Raw genomic sequence first — 22,868 nt, forward strand, 5'->3', positions numbered from 1 at the left:
GTGTTCAGTGGGCTTGAAACCATAATTCATTAATTGAGTTAATACTAGATATGTCATATTTATAATAAATATTTGATTCATAATTTTTGTGTCTGAGTAATATGCTGGAGAAAACACATCAGGTGTGCTAAACTCCCCTTTAAAAAAGCTAATAAAAATAATCCCTTGATACTCAAACTTTTATGCAATTTTCTCCCAGTACTGAGGGAGGTTTAATGGTGAGGGATGATAGTTATGTAGTAATTAATTAATTCGTTTTTATCACATTTATTTATTGTTATTTACAGTTTTTCTCGCCCGGCATAACGGTTAGTTAAGCCCGCGCTATTTTTGAATGATTCTGGCGCGCCGCCCGCGCGCTGACACGTGCGCTCATCGGTTACTCGGCGGATGTGCTGCTCTTGCCTGCTAATATCCTCGACCAGCCCAAGCAACTGCCAGGCCTGCATTGACTTCCTGACGGATTACTGCAACTTTGTAGCTCGAGGAGCAACTTAAGGTAATTTCTTATCAAAAATAGTCGAATCAGATGCACATATATCTGTAAGTACGACCACTTTATTGGGTGTTTGAGATCTGTACACACAGTCATTTCTGTGTGGCTGCATTGCTGTTCTGTTACTTTCTGAACACAAAGTTGACAGCTTATAAAGTGCAACACGGTGGGTTTTAATGCACTTAACTGTGTCCGCATGCTTCATTCGAGGCAGTAATCCTCTATATTTTGTTGTTACACTAAATTATATGTGTCTTTAAGGTTGCATTTATGTGCTAACGTATATAGATTACGCCAGAGAACAGACCTTCAACTGCTCCATGTATGCAAATCCGCGTATAATCGTGTAAAGGAGGGCGTGGGGTTGTTTTGGTTTATGACTTGGTTTATAACAGCGTTAAACTGGACAGATAAGAGCTAGGTGGATCTGATTTAATTTGAGGAGCATTTGTATCTTGCAATCTAATATAACATGCAATTTAAGCTTTGTTTTCTTCGGACTGTAATGTATATTGTGCTTCACTTGATTTAATCATAATAATCTATATTCAGAGTGTATACACACATAATTATACATAAAAATATAATAATGTACTAAGTCATATAAAAGTTTTAATGTGTGTTTTGTTCATGTGCCTAATGCATAACTTTCAAGGCCAAACCAATGGCAGTATGGATTACAGCGTTTTTTCAGATGTATTGTTTGTGTATTTTCATATGAAAAGGGTTACAGGAATGCCAGAGAAGGGAATGCTGTGGGAGATGTGACTCATGCAGGAAAGTGGCTTATAAATCCTTTTTTAGGGGCGCCCTCTGTAAAGAAGAAAAAAAGGCCACATTTGCTTTTTATTCAGTCTCTTGTTTTGAAAGAATATATGTAGCCACAAGGAATTGTGTTTCGTGCCCCCTAAGAAAAGTTATGCAGCAGCATTGCCAGTGTTTAGGGTTTGGCAGGAACATTGTGCTGCAGGGTAGGGTGGGGTGGTTTTGTGCTTTGGTGATTACTTAAATTGGCTGGTAACCAAAAGGTGTTTAGTTCAAACCAGCTGCCAGGGGTGATTCATTAACAGTCACCATTTGAGAGCACAGCAAGCCCGCCAAAATCACGTAATTACTACAGTTTGTTGTTACTACTATAAATGTGTCTATAGTTTTTATATTTATATGGGACTTCCTTCCAACACGGTAAGATCCTGTCATGTTCATTCTGCTGCTTTGGCAGTGGGGTATACATATTTTAGTATATGTGTCTCCTTGAAATCAAACCTATGACTTGGTATTGTCTATTAGAGACATTTTTAAGGAGTGGAGATACAGTATTTATGTTTTATATATACTACCATTCAAATGTTTGGGATAAGATTTTTTTAGAAAGACTAATTCTATTATGCTCACCAAGGCTTTTTTAATGTATTTAATATATATTTCCACTTCAGTGTCACATGAACATTTAGAAATCAGTATGCTGATTTAGTGCTTTAGTGCTTTATAAATTATCATCAATGTTGAAAACAGATGTGCTTTTTAATATGTTTAGAAAACTGTGATCATTATTTTCTGATTTTTTGATAGAAAGTTAAAAAGAACAGCATTTATTTGGAATCAAAATCTTTTGTGAGATTTTAAATGTTTTTGCTGTCAACTTTAAAGAGTATAATAAAAGTATTTATTTCCTTAAAAAGTCTTACAGATCCCAAACTTTTAAAATGGTAGTATATATAAATAGGAGAAATTGTAAAGCTAATTATCGCTTTTTGTTGGGGGAATAACAGTGCTCAGAATAGCAGCTGAAAGAATGGAAAGTCCCCCCTTTTAGTTCAAAGCGGCAATTGCCTGTTTGTTTTCTCCAGAATGTGCATTAGCTGGTCTATTAGAGCTAAACAAACACAATTTATGATACCATTGTTATTCAAACTATATTCCAAATTTTAAATGTTATAGACACATAATTTTGACCAGATTTCAGTGTTTTTAAGTAAATAGAGCTGCTCTTGTTTGACTGTAAATAGCTGCTCAGGGGTGTTACCTGTAAACATCCCTTCCTTTGGTTGGCCTCCAGAGACACTTTAGATAAAAGAATCTGCTTTAAGTTATTAGAATGAATGTGTGCTGTTTTCGAATTTGGAAATTAATTTCACCGCTGTTTTGGAATTTAGAAAATGTGTTTTTGCATTAGGTCAGCCATAACCTAATGACCCAGCAAGAGCAGCATGAGTTCAGGGAAAGTTTGGCAGAAGCCCTTTCCTGGATGCAGGCCGTCCAGGAGAGGCTTAAGCAAAACGATAACACCCAAGGACCCAGATCAGCGCTGGAGGTCAGGCTCCGAGAAACAGAGGTGAGACCTTCCTTGGCCTATTGAGGGCCGTGGTCTGATCGAAATAGAGCCATCTCAGTTTCTTATTTTAATTTATCAAAAGCTTTTGAGAAAGTTTCCTAAGAAAGAAATATGAAGACTCATCAATTTAAAAATGTTCATCTGTTGTAAAGAAAATTCATAACTCCGAGCCTGAAGGCCATTTAAAGATGGACAGGGTGCTGGTGGCTTCTGAAGCTCTGCTTCGAAATGGAGATGAAGAGATGAAGAATCAGACTCTTTCGAAACTCAAAGAAATAAAAGCACTCTGGGAGGAGACGTCAACCTACATCATTCATTGTCACAGGTACAGGCTTTGTCCATAAATAGATCATATGTATAAAAGTATATTGCTATATTAAAAGTTATATTACTACAGTCATCTATCTATCTATAAAATAAAATCTGTGTAATACAAATATGTAATTTATACATTTATATATATCTGACAGTCGTATCGAGTGGGTGTGGCTGCACTGGAGTGAATACCTGAAGGCCTATGAGGAGTTTGGGATGTGGCTGGAGAAGACGCGCAGGTCTCTGGAGCCCCTGCTTGAGATGCAGCTAGGTCTCCAAGAGAAGCTGTGGCAGGTGGATCATCTGCGGGTCCTTCACAGTGACATTCAAGGCCAGGCTCAGTTTCTGGAGAGACTTCTGGATGAGGCTGCAACCCTCTTCAACCGTACTGAAGACCCTAGTGTAGATGAGAAGGCTCAGCAGGGTCTTCAAGATGCCTTTGACCACATTCGAGACCAAGCACAGGTAAACCTTGAGTTTTCTTTTCTTATCACTGACATCCGAACAGCCTGAATGAATTTGTGTGGTGACTCATTTCAGAATGTTTTCGAGTTTTGAAGGTAAAGACATTGTTCTACATTAAAATGCTGAATTTAAAGGATTGGAAACCTTTTGAAGCTGTATTGTATTGTTAATGTTTTATAAGGTTGTTCAGCATGTTAAATAAGTTAAATCAGCCTTTTAATCTTCTTTCATCAAATTTTTATGCACTCACTCAAATTCAGAACGTCTAGTCTCAATAAGTTAGCATTGTTTTTCAGTTTTCCGTTGCTGTCACTGACAGGTTGTAGCTTGTTATAATTATATAGTTATTATGAAAAAATGAATTATTAGGGGACTCTAGATATTAGTGAAAATTACTCTACCTTTCAAAAGTTTGGGGCAGGTAAAGATGTTTTATTGTTTTTTGAAAGCCTTTTATGCATTTATTTGATCAAAAATACAGTAAAACAAAAATATTACCATTTAAAATAACCGTTTGCATTTTTAATACTAAACAAAATTTATTTGAAATATAAATCTTTTATTTGAAATCGACATGTTGTAACCAATTTAATGCATGCTTGCTGAATAATATATATATTTTTTTACTTTGGGATGGTAGTGTATCATTTATCATTTATTATTTAACTTAAAGTGTATTATAATTCTTAATGCATCATTCGTGTATTGCTGTTACCTGCATAATTAATAAAGATCATCAAATGGAAACTAGTATTATAATGTCAGAAATGTGATTTTTGTTTTTATTTCTTTTCTTTCTTTTTTTTTTTACAAATTTATGCAGGAAAGATTAACATTGGCACAGAAAATAACAGAGGAGCACCAGCAGTACCAAAGTTGCATTGATAAATTTCAAACCTGGCTGATGTCTAAAACAGAAGAAGTCAGCCGTTTCAGCGACATGGAGGATACGACACAAAATAGGCTGAAAGCCCTGCAGGTACAGTGACCTACTTATTTGGGGGAGGGGAGGTCAGAATGGTCAACTGGGAAAATCATTCCTGTTTTGGAAGTCAAACTATGGAGAAGTCATTCCAGTTTAGCTGAGTACTTGCTAATTTCTGTCCTCGTTTTCACTTCAGGGTCTTCAGGTATTAAAAGATCTTATGAAAAATCTGATTACTATGACAAGTACTATGTGAAATCTAGTACATTATGGAAACATGATGGATATTTAATAGATTTAGTTTTAGCTTTAGTTAACAAATACAGCACTGATTGTATATGAAGTTTTAGTAATCATTGTGCATTCTATTTGCAGTAATTCTTAATTACTGGTCTGCGTACTAATTAGAAGCCCTTGTTGCAAATAAATAAGAAGGAATTTGTGAAATGAAGTATAAATAATTAATTGTTTTCTACCCATCCAACTTCTGTCAGGAACTGAATGCTAGTATAGCAAAAGAAGAGCTCACTCTCCACCACATTGAAAACCTGTCTGAAGCTGTGAAGGCCAACACGTCTCCAGCAGGTGCAGAGAAGATCACAATAGAGATGGAGGAGTTGAGGCAGGCCTGGCAGAGCTTACGCCAAGCACTGCTGGAGAATCAAGAAGAGCTCCAGTGCTCACTGGACTCTGAGAGCGAGTATTCAAACCGTTGTAAGGAGCTGTGGGCAGACCTGGAGCAGCTTCGAACCTTGGTCCAGAACCTCAGCAGTGATCTGGAAAGCAGGGATGGAGAGAGGACTGAAGAAAATATGGTAGCTCAATGGAAGACGCACACGGTTAGCACTCTGTTCATCTCTCTCTCACCACTCCCAAATAGCCTTCTTATGTCTTCTTGTAGGATACAGCTGGAGACTCAGCATATTTTTTTGACAGCACATGATACCAACCGTGATTTAGGGAATGCCTTAGGTAAATTCCTGTGTGGGGTGAGACAGTAATTTGAGTCATAGTAAAACTAATTCTACAAGTTGCTTTTGAAAGAGTAGTAGTGTGGCATCCCTCCAAGTTCACTATGAAGTTTTGACACCTTGTATGCTGTATTTCAGTAAAAATGACCTGAATCTTATTCACTTATAGCACTTATAGCACTTTAAATACCATCACTCCTCTTGAGCTAGTTAATATCCAGCCTTCAAACTTCCCAACTACTACCTTTTCAAACTTTGAAATGGTCGGAGATGATTTTATTATAAGTACAGTGAAGTCCATGAACTCTACAACCAGTATTTTAGATCCGGTTCCCTTAGATCCGGTTCCCTGCTCGGTCATCATGAACTGCCTTGCATCAATCTGCCCTTTTATGACTTCAATTGTGAACTTGTCATTGACCTCTGGAATTGTTCCTCCAGAACTAAAAATAGCTGCCATTACACCAGTCCCTAAGAAGAATGGTTGTGATGTATCTGATTTATCCAATTACAGGCCGATTTCTAACCTCCCATTCTTGGCTAAAGTTCTTGAGCGTGTTGTGGCTGTTCAGTTAAATAATCACCTAGCTCTTAACAGTCTCTTTGAACCTTTTCAATCTGGGTTCAGAAGAGGGCATAGTACTGAAACCGCTTTAATTAGGGTCATAAATGATCTTCTTATCACAGCGGATTCAGGTGCATACAGTATTTTGGTCTTGTTAGACCTCAGTGCTGCTTTTGACACTATATGTCACTCTCTTCTGCTTGACAGGCTGGAAAATTGGTTGGGTCTTTCTGGAGCTGTCCTCAATTGGTTTCGGTCTTATTTAACTAAACGTGCCCAGTTTGTTGGCTTGGGTAACTATAAATCAGATACCGTGCCTGTTCGACAGGGAGTTCCTCAGGGTTCAGTACTGGGTCCAATATTATTTAATATTTATATGCTTCCACTTGGGCAGATCATTAGGAAACATGGTCTTGGGTATCACTGCTATGCGGATGATACGCAGATTTACATCACCACTAGTCCTGATGTCCATTGCTCATTAATAGCTTTACGTGGTTGTTTAGCAGAGATCAGTAACTGGATGCATAACAACTTCCTGAAGCTGAATGGCTCCAAAACTGAACTGATGCGGATTGGTACAGTGGCAGCCACACGTAAGGCCGAGCAGATCAGTTTGATTGTTGATTCCTGCACGGTAATCCCCACTTCACAGGTGCGAAATCTTGGTGTCATTTTTGATTCACAATTATCATTTGAAGCACACATAAAACACATCTCTAAAACTGCATTTTTCCACCTGAGAAACATAGCTCGACTTAGACCTTTTCTCTCTTTTGCAGACACAGAAAGGCTTATACATGCCTTCATAACAACTAGGTTAGATTATTGTAATGCCTTGTTCTCTGGCCTTCCAGCTAAATCGTTGAGCAAGCTTCAGTATATACAAAATTCTGCCGCTCGTGTGCTCACTTGTACTTCTCCTTGTGAACACATTACACCGGTTCTTTCACAATTACACTGGCTTCCCGTAAATGCGAGAATTGATTTTAAAATTCTTACTTTAACATACAAGGCACTTCATGGGACTGCACCTGAGTATCTTTGTGATCTCATCAGTCCTTATATTCCATCACGCTCTCTTCGCTCTACTAACTCTCTTTCACTTCACCAGCCATCATGTAAGCTAAAGACCATGGGGGAAAGAGCCTTTTCATATAAAGCCCCTAAGCTATGGAATGTACTTCCTCTGCACGTCAGAAATGCACCAACGTTGGATGATTTTAAAAAGTTGATTAAGTCACATTTATTCAAGACTGTCTTTCTATAATGAATTTTTGTATTGCTTTTGGTGTTTTGTTTTACTTTATTTATTACTTTATTACTGTAGCGCTTTGGGTCTAAGAAAAGCGCATTACAAATAAAATGTATTATTATTATTATTACTAACGGCAGTAGATGTTATTAGTATAGGGCTTCATTATATGCTATCCAACTTTTCAATCTAAATTCGACTTATTAGATGTTGAGAGGCTTTAGCAGTGTCTGTGATTTTAAACATCATGAGCAAAAATGGCATCAAAGGTTGTATGTACAGTTAATCCGATATTATGGTATAATATAGGCCTATGTGGTAAAAAAAAGGTTTTTAGATAATTGTTGACAATATTGCTGTTTAAAATTACTACTTGAGTCCGTGCCAATAACCTAGTCGGCAAATGTGCTGACATATAACGCCATTGTGTTACAGTTCGAATCCAGGCTTGAGGACTTTCCCGATCCCGTGCCCTCTTCCACTTCGCTTCCCGTCTGTTCTCCACTGTCATATCATAATAAAGGCAAAACACCAAAAATAAATCTTATTTTTATTCCATTTTATATATATATTATTATTACATGACAATCGTGAAATGTCTGTTTTGTTCTTTTTTTTTCATTAAAAAAAAAAAAGAGCCATTTCAGAACATATAAACACAAGTGTGTTTATTTCAATCCATCAAAGAAACCAATTAGACCAAGTTTGCTGTGGTCAAGCAGTGGGGGAAACCAACAAGGATGAAAATCTTTTCTAGATCAATGAAAGCTTCTGGACCCCATGTGGAGAAATTCAGCGTTTATGCCCTGCTTGATTGAGATGCCTTCAAACACACTATGTGTGTACTCCTTTCATTGATTAGTTCTCTACATCCACGTTTCAGGGAGTGCGCAACAAGCTCACTGCAGAGGAGCCCAGGGTGGAACAGCTGAAATCCCAGTTGAAAGAGCTATTCCGATTCCCACAAGACTCCAAAAGCCTGTCTGATGAGATGCTAGCAGTGGTAAAAGAGTACCAGAGGTGAGCAGCAACCACACATGCAAAGGAGGAATGAGCCAAGGAGAAATACTTTGATGGATATTTTATTAATCATTAGCTATTGATAATGTCGTTGGTAAACAATCTGTCATGCAGACACAATTGGAGGCGCGTCATGTAGGTTTCTGTCCTCATTGTGTTACTGTCAACGTGATGTCAGTCACACAAGTCTAGTCAGCCCAGCCTAGTCTAGTCAGATGTGTATCCAGCCCTAAAAGAGTGCTAATGTAAGCACTTCAAACAATTAGTGCATTACACACAGGGTTTACTGCATTTATTTATTCAGTTGTTTGGTGGCAGCCATCTGTTGAAAGCTCTGTAAGCTCACACTGTATAGGACTACTGAGTAGAGTTGTTTTGTGTTTCCTGTGGCAGTGTGAAAGGCAGATCTTTCAGGCTGTCCTCTGAGAGTGAGATGGCTCTCCGGCAGATACTGCAGGATCCTCTGTATGGCTTCAGCCAATGGAGTCAGGTGGTTTCTCAGGTCCTGGAGCCCTCCGCCGAGGTGACCGATTTCTCCCAAATTGCTCTGCACGTGCAGCATATAGAGGTAAATTATTCCACAATTTTATGTTTCAAATAAATGCTAACCTTTTTATTTCATCAAAGAATCCTGTAAAAATCCAAATCCAAATCCAAAATCCGCTTAGAATGATTTCTGAAGGATCTTGTGACACTGGAGACTGGAGTTTTGACTGCCATCACAAGAATAAATTAAATTTTTTAAATATATTCAGATAGAAAACTTTCATTTTAAATTGTAATAATATTTTACAATATTATTGCTTTTGCTTTTGATCAAATGAATGCACCCTTGATGAACATGAGAGACTTTTTTCAAAAATGTTTCAAAACACAAACTTCTAAATCTAAAACAAGTATTTGTAAATAATTATGAATTATACCGAAATAACCAATTTGTGATTAGACTTGAATGCGAATCAAATCATTCAGAGCAAATATTAACTTCAGGACTCCAAAAAAAAATGTTAGTGTGGTCAGTGTAGTAATGAATTGATTAAAAATAAATAAACATTTAACAAATAATTTATTATATTTTTTAATTTGCAGTAATAGCTGGAAACTATATACCGGTAGTTATGTAATGTGATAGTTATAAATTCATAAACACACTTAATGAAAAATTATGGCTTACAGTGCAAAACCGTTTATAATTTTTAGCCCAGTCTAAATGGTAATTTCCCGGTTCTCAAGTAGTTCTTCCAATTTAGACCAAAAATGTTATGTTAGCCAGCTAAATAACATTACTGTGTGGTACGGTGGTATGAATCTCTCATTTCGGGTCTTTTTTGAGCCCTGAACCCCTGATGCAGAGATTTGAGTTGTATTGAAGGTCAACCTTTTTTCACTCTGAATGTTGTGATGTTTTCCTGTTCAGTATTTTTGACATCTGATGTACACTTTGTTTCGAGAAAATAAAGGTTATATATCAAGTTTATGCTACGATCTGTTGTGGATATGATCATATTGTATTTAAGCATTTGCAGTGATTTTTTTCCTTAATCTTGGCACCATAATTCAGTGTTAGTGCTTTGTTCTCTTTGAAGTTATTGAGTGTGCTCTCTCTTCTTTTGTTTTATACTTTGTAGAAGTTACTTAAAAACAGCGTGCAGCTCCAGGAGCGCTTGAGTTTGCTCCAGGTGAAGAGCGATCTGCTCACCTCAGTTTTTGGCCAAGAGAAAGCTGACGATCTGTTGGAAGAGCTCAGCGGGGATGTGAGGAAGAGAGAGTTACTCCACAGCCAGCTCCTAAAGCGCAAGAACCGCCTGCAGGTACCCCGCCAGCCACAGTTCAAAATTTTACTGCTGTATGTACAGACTGTAAATACCTGAGCTACAGCAACGCTCTTTACCCCACCATTAGCCGAAACAAAAAAAAAAAAGTGAAAGAAAAGAAGGCTGAAAAGAAGAGAAGCCCTGTTTATTCGTCTAGATATATGCAGGCAGTTAAAAGTATTTTCCCAAAAAATAAATAAATACTTTATTTTCATTAAATGTAATTTATTGGTAGGCATACTTCTACTTTAGATGTTTTATAAATTAAGAAAACTTTTTTCATTCAAATATTATTCAGTAGTTTCTATATCACTTTGTCATAAAAAGTTTATTTGTTAAATGTTTTTGTTTTTTTAATTTTCTTAATATTAATCTATTCTTGTATCAACCCTCCAATATTTTATTTTCGGATTATGATATAAATGTTTTCATATTACCCACTGATATATTTTTTATTTTATTACTATATTTTATTCTTAATCTTCAGATTATCATGATATTAATATATTCTTAAATTGCCCACTGATGTTTTATTTTATTTTCAGATTCTTATGTTATAAATGTGTTCTTATATTGCTTATATCCCTGATTTAAAACTTATACAATAATCTCAACACCCCAAACCATGTGGTATCCTTTGAATGTCCTTAGGGTTTAATATCAAAGACGAAGGACTTTTCAGATGCCTATGACTCCATACACAAAAAACTAACCTCCATAAAGGAGCGGTTCATCACGACGGATGGACTTCAACCTGACATTCTTGCCAAGAAGACCCAGGCCGACCAACTCCGGGTGAGCAGCAGAGAAAACAAACGTATTGCTGTTTCCGACTTTAAAAAAAGTTATGCTTTGCATGCAGCTTTTTTAGTTTTTTTTTTTTTTTTTTTTAAACCGATGTTTTGGTTTTAATCTCTGCATGTGGTATGCTGTAGACGTACAGTGACTTTTGATTAGATCGTCTTTCAGGCACACACTAAAAGAGTCATGTGAATAATTTAAGGAGCTAGGAGTTATGTCATGCTGAGTTCAATGTGTTTGCGCTGATTGATCAGAGTGGCTTGTCCAGGTGGGAGCAGGAAAGACTCTCTAGAGGCAAACTGAATGTAAAATGAGTGTGCATCTCTCTGCAGGTCATTAGAAAGGATTTGGAAGATTGTGAAGCCCAGATCATAGCTCTTGAGACGCTGGTGTCGTCCAACCCTGCAAACAGTTCAAAATTTGAACGTCTGTATGCAGACTGGAAAGTTCTTTATAAGGGGGTTCGGGTAAGATTTGTTCTGCTCAAGATATTTCTAATTTCTTATCTATGGTTGCAAATTTAATTCAAATTGTAGTTCTTCCAAAAATGAGAAATCTGTGAGAAAAATGAGAAAAGGAGAAAAAGAGACTAAAAGTCTCTTTTGCTCTCTAAACTTCATTTATTTGATCAAAAATACAACACATACAATAAAAATAGTATAAAAACAGTGGTAGTGTAAGATATTGTTACAGTTTAAAATGACTGATATTTATTTTTATTTTTATTATTTTAAAATGTAATTTTATTCCATTTATTATACATTTTCAGCATCATTTCACTAGTTGTCAGTGTTACATGATCCTTCAGAAATCATTCTAATACTGTATGTGCTAATATGGCGTTCAAGAGACATTCATTATTATTATTAAAAAAATATTGAAAACTGATTTTACTGTTTGATATTTTTGTGGAAACCATGATACATTTTCTGCAGCATTCTTTGATGAATACAATGTTCAAAAGAGCAGCATTTAATGGAAGTAGATTTTTTTTAATAGATTTTTTTTTCATGGAAATGAAAGATTCTGTGGGACAATCAAATATTTGTTGTGGAATATACAAAAGGGTGTCATGCTCCTGCATCGCCCTTACAAATATTTTGAACATGACTTATTACATACCAAGGCATCCATCATACAAAAATTTTTCTGAATGTTCAAATTCTGAAATTTTCAGATTAAATTAATTTTCTATTAATTTGAACTATTCCTCAGAATCATAATATTTTTATCGTTAACTGATAGAAATACGAAATTCTGAATAATTAGGGGAGGCTACATATCTTTTTACTAGCCACTTCAAAATTCCCTACTTCACAAGTGATTCTGATTTAATTCTGAAGATCTGTGGAAACCGCTGTGATCACACCCTGGGTTTCAAAATCTCCTGCTGTGTGTTGATCATGATGATGATGAAGAAGAAGATGACTATGAAGGCCTTGATCAAACCTCCCTATTTCAGTTTTAATGCACACTTGTGGCCAGAAGAGTTTTTTTTTTTTTTTCTGAAAAGATACCAGATTTTTATTGCATTCAAATCCTTCTCACGTCTGTTTTAGGGTTCATAATGTGTGTGTTTATGTTTTTATGTGTTCTTGTTCATACCAGAAAAAGGTGAATGAAAGTGAGGAGAACATTGCAGAACATGAGAGTTTCCATGACAATATTCTGAATATGGAGAAGTGGTTAATGATCATGAGACAGAAGCTAGAGTCGTTTCGTGGATCAGATGGAGAATGGAGCATCGATAACCGCCAACATGAGGCTGAGGTACATCTATAAGCAATTTACTACAGTTAATGTTACTGTTAATTAAGATAAAATCTTCTGAAAGTTTTTTGCAATGTTTGAAGCATCCCATTTTAATCTTATCGTGATATTACTATTATTATTATAGTTTGGAATTTTATTTGAATATTATGTAAATTAGTGCTGCACGATGTGTCGTTTAAGCATCGATATCGCGATGTACGAATCCACGATAGTCACATCGCAGGATGTGCAATGTAGGCTGTCGTTGTTGATCCGTTATTCATTAACTGTACGGGCCAGCTGCTCCCCTTGACAAATGTGATTCGGGCATTAATTGCACAGCTTAACCATCATGGAGTGAAAGTTTATCATGTTTATCAAACACATTATGCATTATGTTTTTAAGTCCTGTCAGTTTAACAGGGCAAAGAGAGATAGAGCGCGAGAGAGAGAGAGAGAGAACGAGTGCGCGAGAGAGAGAGAGCGAGAGACAGAGAGAGAGAGAGAGAGAGAGCGAGTGTGCGAGAGAGAGAGTGTGCGAGAGAGAGAGAGAGTGAGTGCGCGAGAGAGAGAGAGAGAGAGCGAGTGCGCGAGAGAGAGAGAGAGCGAGTGCGCGAGAGAGAGAGAGCGAGCCCCGGCCGCATGATCTACGTCTTCAAACAACACGAGCGCTGTCTTGCTCTCTCTCCCTCATGCATATTAATCAATTGACACGATGGTGTCGATGTTTAAATCATTTAAAATGAGAATATAAGTGTACTCACCCCATTTTTGTTTGTAAGAAAAAATGTGATTAGATTTCATATCACAATATATATCGCAAAAAAATAAAATATTGCGATGTCATTTTTTTCCAATATCGTGCAGCCCTAATGTAAAAGTTGATTTATTTGTTTTATAATCTGAATAAAGCAACCAAACATTTAAGTAACAAAATAAACATGGTATTAGGCTTCAAAACACTTTACAATTAAAAATAAATACAGATCTATGCTATATATGCTGTTTTTAGCATTGTGTGCAAGGGAAAAGGGAGTGTTAAAAATGAATTTTAAAATGCAAAATGTTTAAATGGCAGGCTGTTATTAAAATAAGAACCTGTTCTTAATTGATTTGGCTGGTTAAATAAAGGTTAAATAAAAATGTATGGTTGATGAAGAGTAAACACTATTATGGAAAACCTGGAAAGGAAATATCAGCCGATTAGAATTGGGCCTATTTTCAGTCCTGGAAATTATGAAAATCTCAAGAAAAGTAATACAAATTGGTTTAATTTCTGAATATAAGAATACAGACCAAACCAAATGATAATTAAATATTTGCATTGTCAGTTATTTTCATAATTTTTCATCATTAGTGTTGTTTGATGCTGCACAAAACATGAATTCCATTGTACATATTAACAATGGTAATACTACACTTTAACCCATTGTATAAAGAAAATTAACAAGTCAGATAGTTGTTCTATATTCCTTCTTTTACTACTTAAGTCATGTCACAAAAGCAGAAAATGTTTGCTTGTGCATGCATGTCTTTGTAGTATTTTAGATGCACCTTGTATCACTGTTGTTGTCCTTTAGAGGGCGCTAGGAGAATTTCCAGAGAAGGAGCTTCAGCTTCATCAGACAGAGGCTCAGGGTCAGACTGTGCTGGCCAGAACTTCTGATAAAGGCAAAGTTCACATCCAGCAAGACCTCAAACGCCTCCGAGAGACATGGATGTCCCTCCACATGCTTAGTCTCAATCTTTACAGGTTAGAAGTAATGCTTGCAGTAATACAGGGTGTTGATGGTATTAAATAGCGAGAAACTGTGACTCAAGGAGCATAATTATGACATCTTGTCAGGCCCGTTGAGCAAACCTCATAGGAATTACAGAAGACATATTTCACATTCTGTTAGTACTGCACCCAGTTTATCTGGTCATCTTGATTTTAATTATTGTTGATTGCTTTGTGAATCAGTGGTGTGCATGATGTTTACTAGTCAAAAGTTGAAGAAAAAGATCAAAGAATTTTAAAGGTGATACATGTAATTTTTCTGTGTAAGATACTTAATAGACAAATAATTAATCACTGATCTGGTCACTACTGAATATATCATATAAATTGAGTTTTTGACAACCTATGTATTACTTTCACCTCAACTTATTAGGCTTCTGAATGAACATGCAGCCACAGGCGACCAAGATTACCTATTACAGAGAACTGAGTTCTTGGACAGATGGGCAGAAGGAACGGACCAGCATCAGAGATCCTGCCATGGATCAGATTCAACAGGCCACCCAGAACCAGAAAGAAACATGGAAGCAAATCAGGATCGAATTCGAATTGTGCTTCCTAAAGGCAAGTCAAGACCAGGAGGTTCAGAGGACTGGAGAGAGTGGACTTACCAAGACCAGTCCATGGATGATGAGGTGGATGCAGTCATATCTGGAAGTGACCATAAGGTGAACAGGAAGCGGACTGGGATTAACGAAGGTGACATGATCAGTAGTGGAGGTTGGACTGGAGAATGGGTTGAACAACACAAAGCTGGTTCTGGGATTGAAGACCTGGATATAAAAGATAGATACAGCTTTTTAAGTGGGATTGACTCTGATGCACAGAAAAGGATGCGGTCGTCACACATCCCCCCTGATGAAATTGAGGTTAGGATGATTAAAATGTGATTCTTATTTTGACAGTCACCATTAGGGCTGGGTATTATATCAAAATATGCATTTTTCAGTGATTTGTTTGCAGTGTAACTAAATTACGTAGTAATTATTCCAGTGCTTTTACTTGATGCAGGGGTTGACCATTAAGCTTTATAATATTTTGCGATCTCGCACGTTTTCATAGTTTTGGGGGAAGTCGTGGCCTAGTGGTTAGAGAGTTTGACTCCTAACCCTAGGGTTTTGGGTTCGAGTTTTGGGCCGGCAATACCATGTCTGAGGTGCCCTTGAGCAAGGCACCGAACCCCCAACTGCTCCCCGGGCACCACAGCATAAATGGCTGCCCAGTGCTCTGGGTGTGTGTTCACGGTGTGTATGTGTGCACTTTAGATGTGTTAAATGCATAGCACAAATTCTGAGTATGGGTCACCATACTTGGCTGTATGTCACGTCACTTTATTTAGCACTTTCTAAAATGAAATGTAAAAAACAAAAACATTCCGAAACCACACTTTTACATTTTAGATAAAATGAAAATAATAATTTTTATTCATTTAGTGAAAAACGTCTTCATTGTAAACTAGATTTTTTACATTACTTTACATGATTTAACATGTTGAGTCATGCTCTGAGTCTGGTGCTATTTCAGAGCAAGTACATAAAAAGAAATGTGTGATATCATCAAAAGACTTGAAAATATAGAGATAATTTTTTAGCTAGATCTCCCAGCCCTAAAGCCACTGTTATGCCAGCAGTACCTATGCTATAATCATAAAGTGACAGAGGGATGTCTCCTTTCATTTCTGCTGCAGATGGGCTCTCAGGGGCCCCAGCATCATGCTGATATGGAGGCCCAGAGGAGGGAGTTTGAAGCGTGGCTTCGCAAGGAAAATGACAATCTCACAGGAATTCTAAACTACCAGAGATCCTTGAGTGATAAAGAACTGAGGATAAGACAGAATACACTCAAGGTTGGTGGTGTTTGTTAAATTTTTTTTGCTTGCTTTTTATCTGTTTTTGATTAAAGTTTCATGAGGAGTCCAAAATATCAATCTTTGATAGCTTTGATATCTTATTCAACAAAGCGCAGTGTGATATTTTACTTTGGTCACACAGAACATGCTGGATCATTTTCAGTATGTGAAGCTACACGTCTGTGTAGTGTTCCGTGTGTGTTTGCATCAGTGCAATTGTAGTTGCAGTTTTGTGAAGCTTTGAAAGGATTGTGCACAGGTTTTACCCGAGGCCTGGAAAAATTCAGACTTCACAACTACCTGAAAACTGTCATATCTGATGACAGCCACTGTCACATTGACTCTTTTTTTTTTTTTGTTCACAGCCACAGCTCTGATTTGAGAAAGCTTTTGAACAGCAATTCATAGGTGGTCTTCCTGTTGAATATACCATGAAGCTACTTCAGTCTTTTGTGTATTGTGCTCTGTGGGAAGAAAAGCCACACTTAGCTTGTCTTCAGCTATTTAAATCCCCCTACAGCTGACCAGATGCTTCTATACTGAAACCTGACTTAATGTTAGCAGAAACTGCTTCCTTTTCCATTAAAACATTTTTACAGAACTTCTTATAGGAATAGTTTATAGATTTGTCAGTATAATGTGGCCATAAAGTGTTAAACAAATCTATTGGATATTATTTCTGTGGAATAATTTGTTTTTTTGTTTCTATAAGGAAATTGAATTTCTCTTTAATATAATTTAAAACTGATGAGTGTGAATGAGATTTGCCTATTAGTCAACTGAAAAAAAGTTTTCAACATTGCTAATAATAAGAAATGTTTCTTGAGCACCAAATTACCATATTAGAATGATTTGTTACATATTTATTACATTTTAAAATGTATTCAAATAGAAACAGTTATTTTAAATTGTAATAATGACTGTTTCTTCAGTATTTACTTCATTTTATATTAAATAAAAGCACACTTGATGAGCATATGAGTCTTCTTTCAAAAACGTTAAAAATAAAGAAATCAGACCCCAAACTTTTGAACGGTACTGTACTCAGAATAGAAAACTGCAAAAGCTTTATTTATTGATTGATTTATTTATTTTTGAGCAACAGGCTAATTGGATTCTAAATAACTGAATTATTATGTGTAGTAGTATTTCTACTACACCCACTTGAATCTCTCATAGTAATTGTGTTTAAACTTTTTTTTAAGGGTTTACGTGCCAATGTAGCTTGGGGCCAGAGTCAGTTCCAGAAGTTGATTGTCAGCCGGCAGAGTAAGTCAGCAGAGGAGGACGTGGAACTTGAAGAGCTGCGTTACCGCTGGATGTTATACAAGTCCAAACTTAAAGAGGCAGGTGACCTCAAAGGTCTGCTGAAAAACAAGGTAAAAAGAGGAAATCTGTGATCATTATTTTTATTTTAAAGCTTAAGTTATTAATTCAGATAACTTGTTATATTGTATTAGATTACATTATGTATTTATAATAAAAATATATATATATATATTTTGTTTAATTCAACTTACCTATTTTTCATATATTTTTTTTTTACACGACTTATACATTTAGATATCTACTACATGATTTCCAGTGCAGATTTTGATGCAGTATCATGTGTCCACCAGAAGAGGGTAGCAGCTTGTAGCTGGATGGAACTAACTAAACCAAATGTTTCTGTTTGTTTCAGAGCGTCCATGGACAGGGACAGGAGCATGTCCGATCTGGAAAGGTAGGTTTTATTTTTTGAAAGTAGGCCTTGATGCTGTGAGTGGACTTGTGTTTAAAGCAGTTTTCAAAATCTCTCTGATCTGACAGTGGAGAATGTTTGAAGTCTTTTTGAAATGAAAGTATTCCCTTTTCAGGGCTAGAACAGAATCGAAAACAGTGTTTATTTATTGACACACAACTGAGGCTGGTGGGGTTTGTTTCTGCGATGTAGCAGAGGCATGTTATTTATAATTGTAAAAGAAGGTGCTCATTTATCAGTTCGAATCAACTGCGTACTACTTTTTTTGTTAAATATGGTTTTACCCAGAAATATGTCACTTTACGGAAGCAAAATGGTTTTTGAATGCCGTTTCATGTTGACTTAAAGAGTTTGTAAGCACTCTCAAGTGAACTGAGACACTGTTCGGCTGGATTTCCGTAGAAGGAGGGCTTTGAAACAGAGGCTCATAAATAGCATTTTGAAAGCCTGAACCAAAGCACTGTCTTAGCTACTAAAGTCAAATGTTATTTTTTGGCTCCGTGGGCTGCTTAGAAACATCAAGACAGTTGCTCCACTGCGTCTCTCTGGGGAGTGTGTTAAACTTTCTCAGTAATTTCTCAATTTTCTCAGTGTTCACACCTTTTTTAACACCTCTCTTCTCACTCCTTCACTCTCTGGCCATCTGTCTCTTGAGAAGAGACGCAGGTGCCCTGCTGACTGCATATTAAAGGCTGGTCTGAGTTTGCCTGCGTTATTTACATTAGCAGATATTAGTGGATGGAGATAGAAATGTTGTTTTGCACATGCAGCATTACCATCCAATTATCACGGCTATTCATTGAGCTAGTTCTGCCAAATCTGCACAATTCATTTTTTTTGTTAAATTTTTGATGTGTGTGTGTGTACTATATGAATGTCATTATTAATTGGCTGTTCCAGAACATATCATTCTTTTGGCTGTATTTTGCCATTGCAAACATATTTAAAGGTGCTCGTTTGTGCACCATAAGTAAAGAAATGTTGCTCACCTGAGCCTCATGTCTGTCTCTGTCGTGGAAACCGTCATCCTCAGCTGTTTTAGTGAACTGTCATTATCATGAAGTATAAATATATACACTCTGCACACTCTTCGATTGTCTCCGTCACTGACCAAATGCAGTCATCTTATTGTGAAGATGACACTTTAGTAGACTAGACTTTAGTAGAAGTATCACTTTAGTAGAGATAATCTTTTTGTAACCGCAATTACAGGCTGTCCACAGAGAATCTATAATTTTTTATTGTGATCAAGTAAATTGTCCTATTGTATGATTATCAAACCAGAATGATATGATTGGATTATGTATATCTGTAAGAACAGTGTATCGTTCTATGTATTACACCAGGCCTGAGCGCCGCTGTAATTACTTTTCAATGTAATTATATTGTCCTGAATAGAGGCTGACAAAAAGCGTGGAAAGTAATTTCGGCTTTTCATCCACCCACATTTCCTCCTCCTCACTTTCTCGTACTTCTGCACTCTCTTTCAAACACCCAGAGAGAAAGAGTTCCCATGTTCCTCAGCTTTGCCACAGTTAAATAGAAAGGGTTGTATTAGGTTCAGCTATCTCAGAGCGATGGCGGTTGTTGAGCAGCTGTGGGTGGATATTCACTCCCACAGTTCTGGAGGAGCTTGAAAAACTTCCTTATTTTTTCAGGTGTACATCTTTGTGTGAATCTGTTTTTCGGCATCCAGTGAGTCATGGAAAAATGACTCAATCATAGTGATTGTATTTTATCGTATAATGCTAATAAATGAGAGATGGGTACTGAGTTTGTGCATCAAATCTGATTTTGTGTTCTTCTCATTGGTCATTTAGAATTACGTTTATAACTCCAAGAAGAACTTTTACACTGTTTTTACAAATTATTTTAGTTATAAATCTAATGAGTCACCTACCTTGGCAACATTTTTAGGTGTATGGCAACATACAGTATAGTTCAGAAATACCAAGACAGTTCACTCATATTGCCATGAATGTGATAAATGACAATGCCTTATATTCTGAAATAAATCCCACCTTCTAAATAAAAGAGTCACTACTTTGGGTGGGCCAAACTGAAAAGTATGCATTTACCGTAGTTCTATTTGAGGACTGCAATATTAATGGTCCAGTTCATATTAGATTGTATTGCTGATTTGAAATTATTTAATATTTAAATGTAAGTTAGACCAGTAGAGATTTCCCTATACAAGTAGATAGGACAGGAGTTGGTCTTGCTTGCCCAAAAGAGCTACTTGGAGGCATTGCAAATTGTCCAAGTGAAGTGACGTTGCTTGAAGAAACTTTGACAACAATAGGCACAAAAAGACTTTTTAAAATAATTTATTTCAAAAATCCTTGAATTTTCCTTGAACCTGAGTGTGATCCTAATCACACTCAGGTTTTTATCCAAGAAAGGAAAAAGTTGACTTTAGCAAGATATTTTATTCATAACTGAAAAGCATCTGTAAAAAATTCTTTCATGTAATAAAAAAAAAAATTAACAGTTTCATCCAAAATTTGTACATTTTTATTTTTTGGGCTACTGAAGCAGGGATTCACGGACATTTTTGTCAGTTAAACCTCTTTGACATGATATTTGTAAATATTTTTTATATTTTCTTCACGTAATATATTAAGTTAATATTTCAACAACAACTAATATATATGAATGCACGCACAATGTGTCAGTGTTTTAAATATTTACATAGTGTTTATGTATGATTTTGTTTTTAGCGTAGTAATGATTTATTTTAATTTTAAATTTTTTATGATTTAACTAATTATAAGCTGTTTATCAGTGACTTGTTTCATATCCATAACTTGTGTTATTTTATTATAGTTTAAGTTGTTGCATTAAGGGTAATATACACTGACGGTGATAATTTCATTTCAGTTGGATTTAGCAGTTTGCTGCAGCAGAGTTGAGCAGTGCCTGCAGTGACACCTGCGTGATTTAAACAGTGGACACTTGTAGTTGAGTAGAAACACCTGCAGTGTTAGTGTGCTCCAGAGTGAATGCTCCTCTAGAAACTCAAGGTTTTGTTATGGAGCCATACAACATGTGACAGCATCTTTGGTTGTGTGTTGCAGGGTAAGAGTGGTCTCAGCTTCCTGTACCGTGTCTGTCGCGTGGCTCTTCCTCTTCAGCTCCTGTTGTTGGCCCTGCTGCTGCTGGCCTTCCTGCTGCCCATGATGGACGAGGGCACCAGCTGTTCACTGTCCAACAACTTCGCCCGCTCCTTCAACATCATGCTCCGCTATGACGGACCTCCGCCCACTTAAGCGTCAACAATCGAAAGCAGCTTTAAAAAAAAAAATTGCAATCTGTGCTTGTTTATTTAACAAATACTTATATTTTTTATCAGTTCCGTTAATGTTTTATGTCGTTATATTCTTGGTTCTCATCTGGTCTTGTTCCACTGTACACCCACCGGTGGACCCAGCAGATCAGAAAGCTCTGTGTGTGTGTGTCTGTGTGTGTGTGTCTGTGTGTGTGTGTGTGTGTGTGTGTCTGTGTGTGTGTGTCTGTGTGTGTCTGTGTGTGTGTGTGTGTGTGTGTGTGTGTGTGTGTGTGTGTGTGTGTGTGTGTGTGTGAGTGAGAGAGAGAGTGTAAGTTGAGTGGGTGGATGGCAAAGACGCTCACAACCTGCTCGACATGATTCAAGCTGTTCATTTCTCTACAGGCATTTGGAGAAACCAATGCAGCTTTTTCAAAGAGCAAAACTCCCTTAAAGACATCTACTCAGGATCCATCGCAAATCCTTCATGTTTTTACGTTCGTTCTGTTTGTAGCTAGTTGGTAAATGCTTAAACGGATAGTTCACCCAAAAGAGACGTTCTGCCATCATTTACACCCCCCTTAAGTTGTTCCAAGCGTGTTTGATTCACTTTCTTATGTTTTGTCTATACAATGAAAGTCAGTGGGGTCCAGTGTTGTTTTGAACCCCACTGGCATTCATTTTATGAATAAAAACAATAAAAATATCTTGATTAAAGACATGATTGATGACAGAATTTAAATTTTTGGGTGAGCTATTCATATAAATAATTATAATACTGTGGTATGTCTTATATTTAAACCGAATTGTGCATGTTTTTATTCTTACCACTTGTTTAAAATCTTTAATTTGCGGTTTTACTCAGGCCACTCGAAAACTAAACTGTGTTTGATAATAGGATATAACTTATCACTGTGTTGCGGGTATTGATTCTGATGTCATAGATAAGACTATCATCGAAAAGTTTCAAAACTAAGTTCAGTTTGAAATGTTCTTGATATATTGGTCAAAATCAACACAGACATTCCTGTTTCACTCCATAGCAAAGGTGCTGTGCACATGCGTTCATAGAATAGACAGTTTCTTTCAACGGTTTTTGGAAGTCGTGATTGCAGAATCACATTTTTGAGCTTTAAAACTTGAGTTTTGGCATTGGTTTGCCTCTGATTGTTGTTATGGGTTATTATAAGTGTGTTTTGCAGGCATAGATTATGGGGTAAAAATAGCCCTGTTAGGGGAGAATGTCCTTTTTTGAACAGAATGTTGGAACTCTGTGACCTTCTTAGTCTGGTTTTATTTATTTTTTATTTTTATTTTTTTTTGCAAGCAGTGTCTCCGAGGGCTGGGATTTCTGAGGGCCTAAAACCATCAGAGGTTGAGTTCAGTTATTCTTTCAGGACTGCTTTTTTAAGGTCATGATGGAAGGAATGCCTCGATTTATTTTTTGTCCAGAACAAAGGCTCCTCTGACAAATGCTCTGTCTTTTAGAGCTGGCAAAATTCTAAATCCTCTTTGAATG

General features: G+C 36.6%; 1 protein-coding gene across 3 annotated transcripts; it reads left to right on the forward strand.

The window, feature by feature from the left end:
- The first annotated feature begins 353 nt into the window (after positions 1–353).
- syne3 (spectrin repeat containing, nuclear envelope family member 3) lies at positions 354–21,556 on the forward strand. 3 transcript variants are annotated; one of them, XM_059520074.1, is made up of 18 exons: positions 354–499; positions 2,673–2,831; positions 2,984–3,156; positions 3,302–3,611; positions 4,435–4,590; positions 5,031–5,375; positions 8,211–8,347; positions 8,741–8,915; positions 9,976–10,158; positions 10,813–10,956; positions 11,295–11,429; positions 12,571–12,732; positions 14,295–14,467; positions 14,868–15,363; positions 16,182–16,340; positions 17,549–17,722; positions 18,025–18,066; positions 21,162–21,556. In XM_059520074.1, exons 2-18 carry the CDS (start codon positions 2,688–2,690, stop codon positions 21,351–21,353), a joined length of 3,300 nt encoding a protein of 1,099 aa, XP_059376057.1. In that variant the 5' UTR covers positions 354–499; positions 2,673–2,687; the 3' UTR covers positions 21,354–21,556. The 3 variants fall into 3 exon arrangements, with proteins under 3 accessions (XP_059376057.1, XP_059376058.1, XP_059376056.1); XM_059520075.1 differs by having other exon boundaries at positions 419–543; XM_059520073.1 differs by lacking the exon at positions 354–499 and adding an exon at positions 1,661–1,681.
- The last annotated feature ends 1,312 nt before the right edge of the window (positions 21,557–22,868 follow it).

The sequence above is a fragment of the Carassius carassius genome, chromosome 32, assembly GCF_963082965.1.
Source record: "Carassius carassius chromosome 32, fCarCar2.1, whole genome shotgun sequence".
NCBI classification, from domain to species: domain Eukaryota; kingdom Metazoa; phylum Chordata; class Actinopteri; order Cypriniformes; family Cyprinidae; genus Carassius; species Carassius carassius.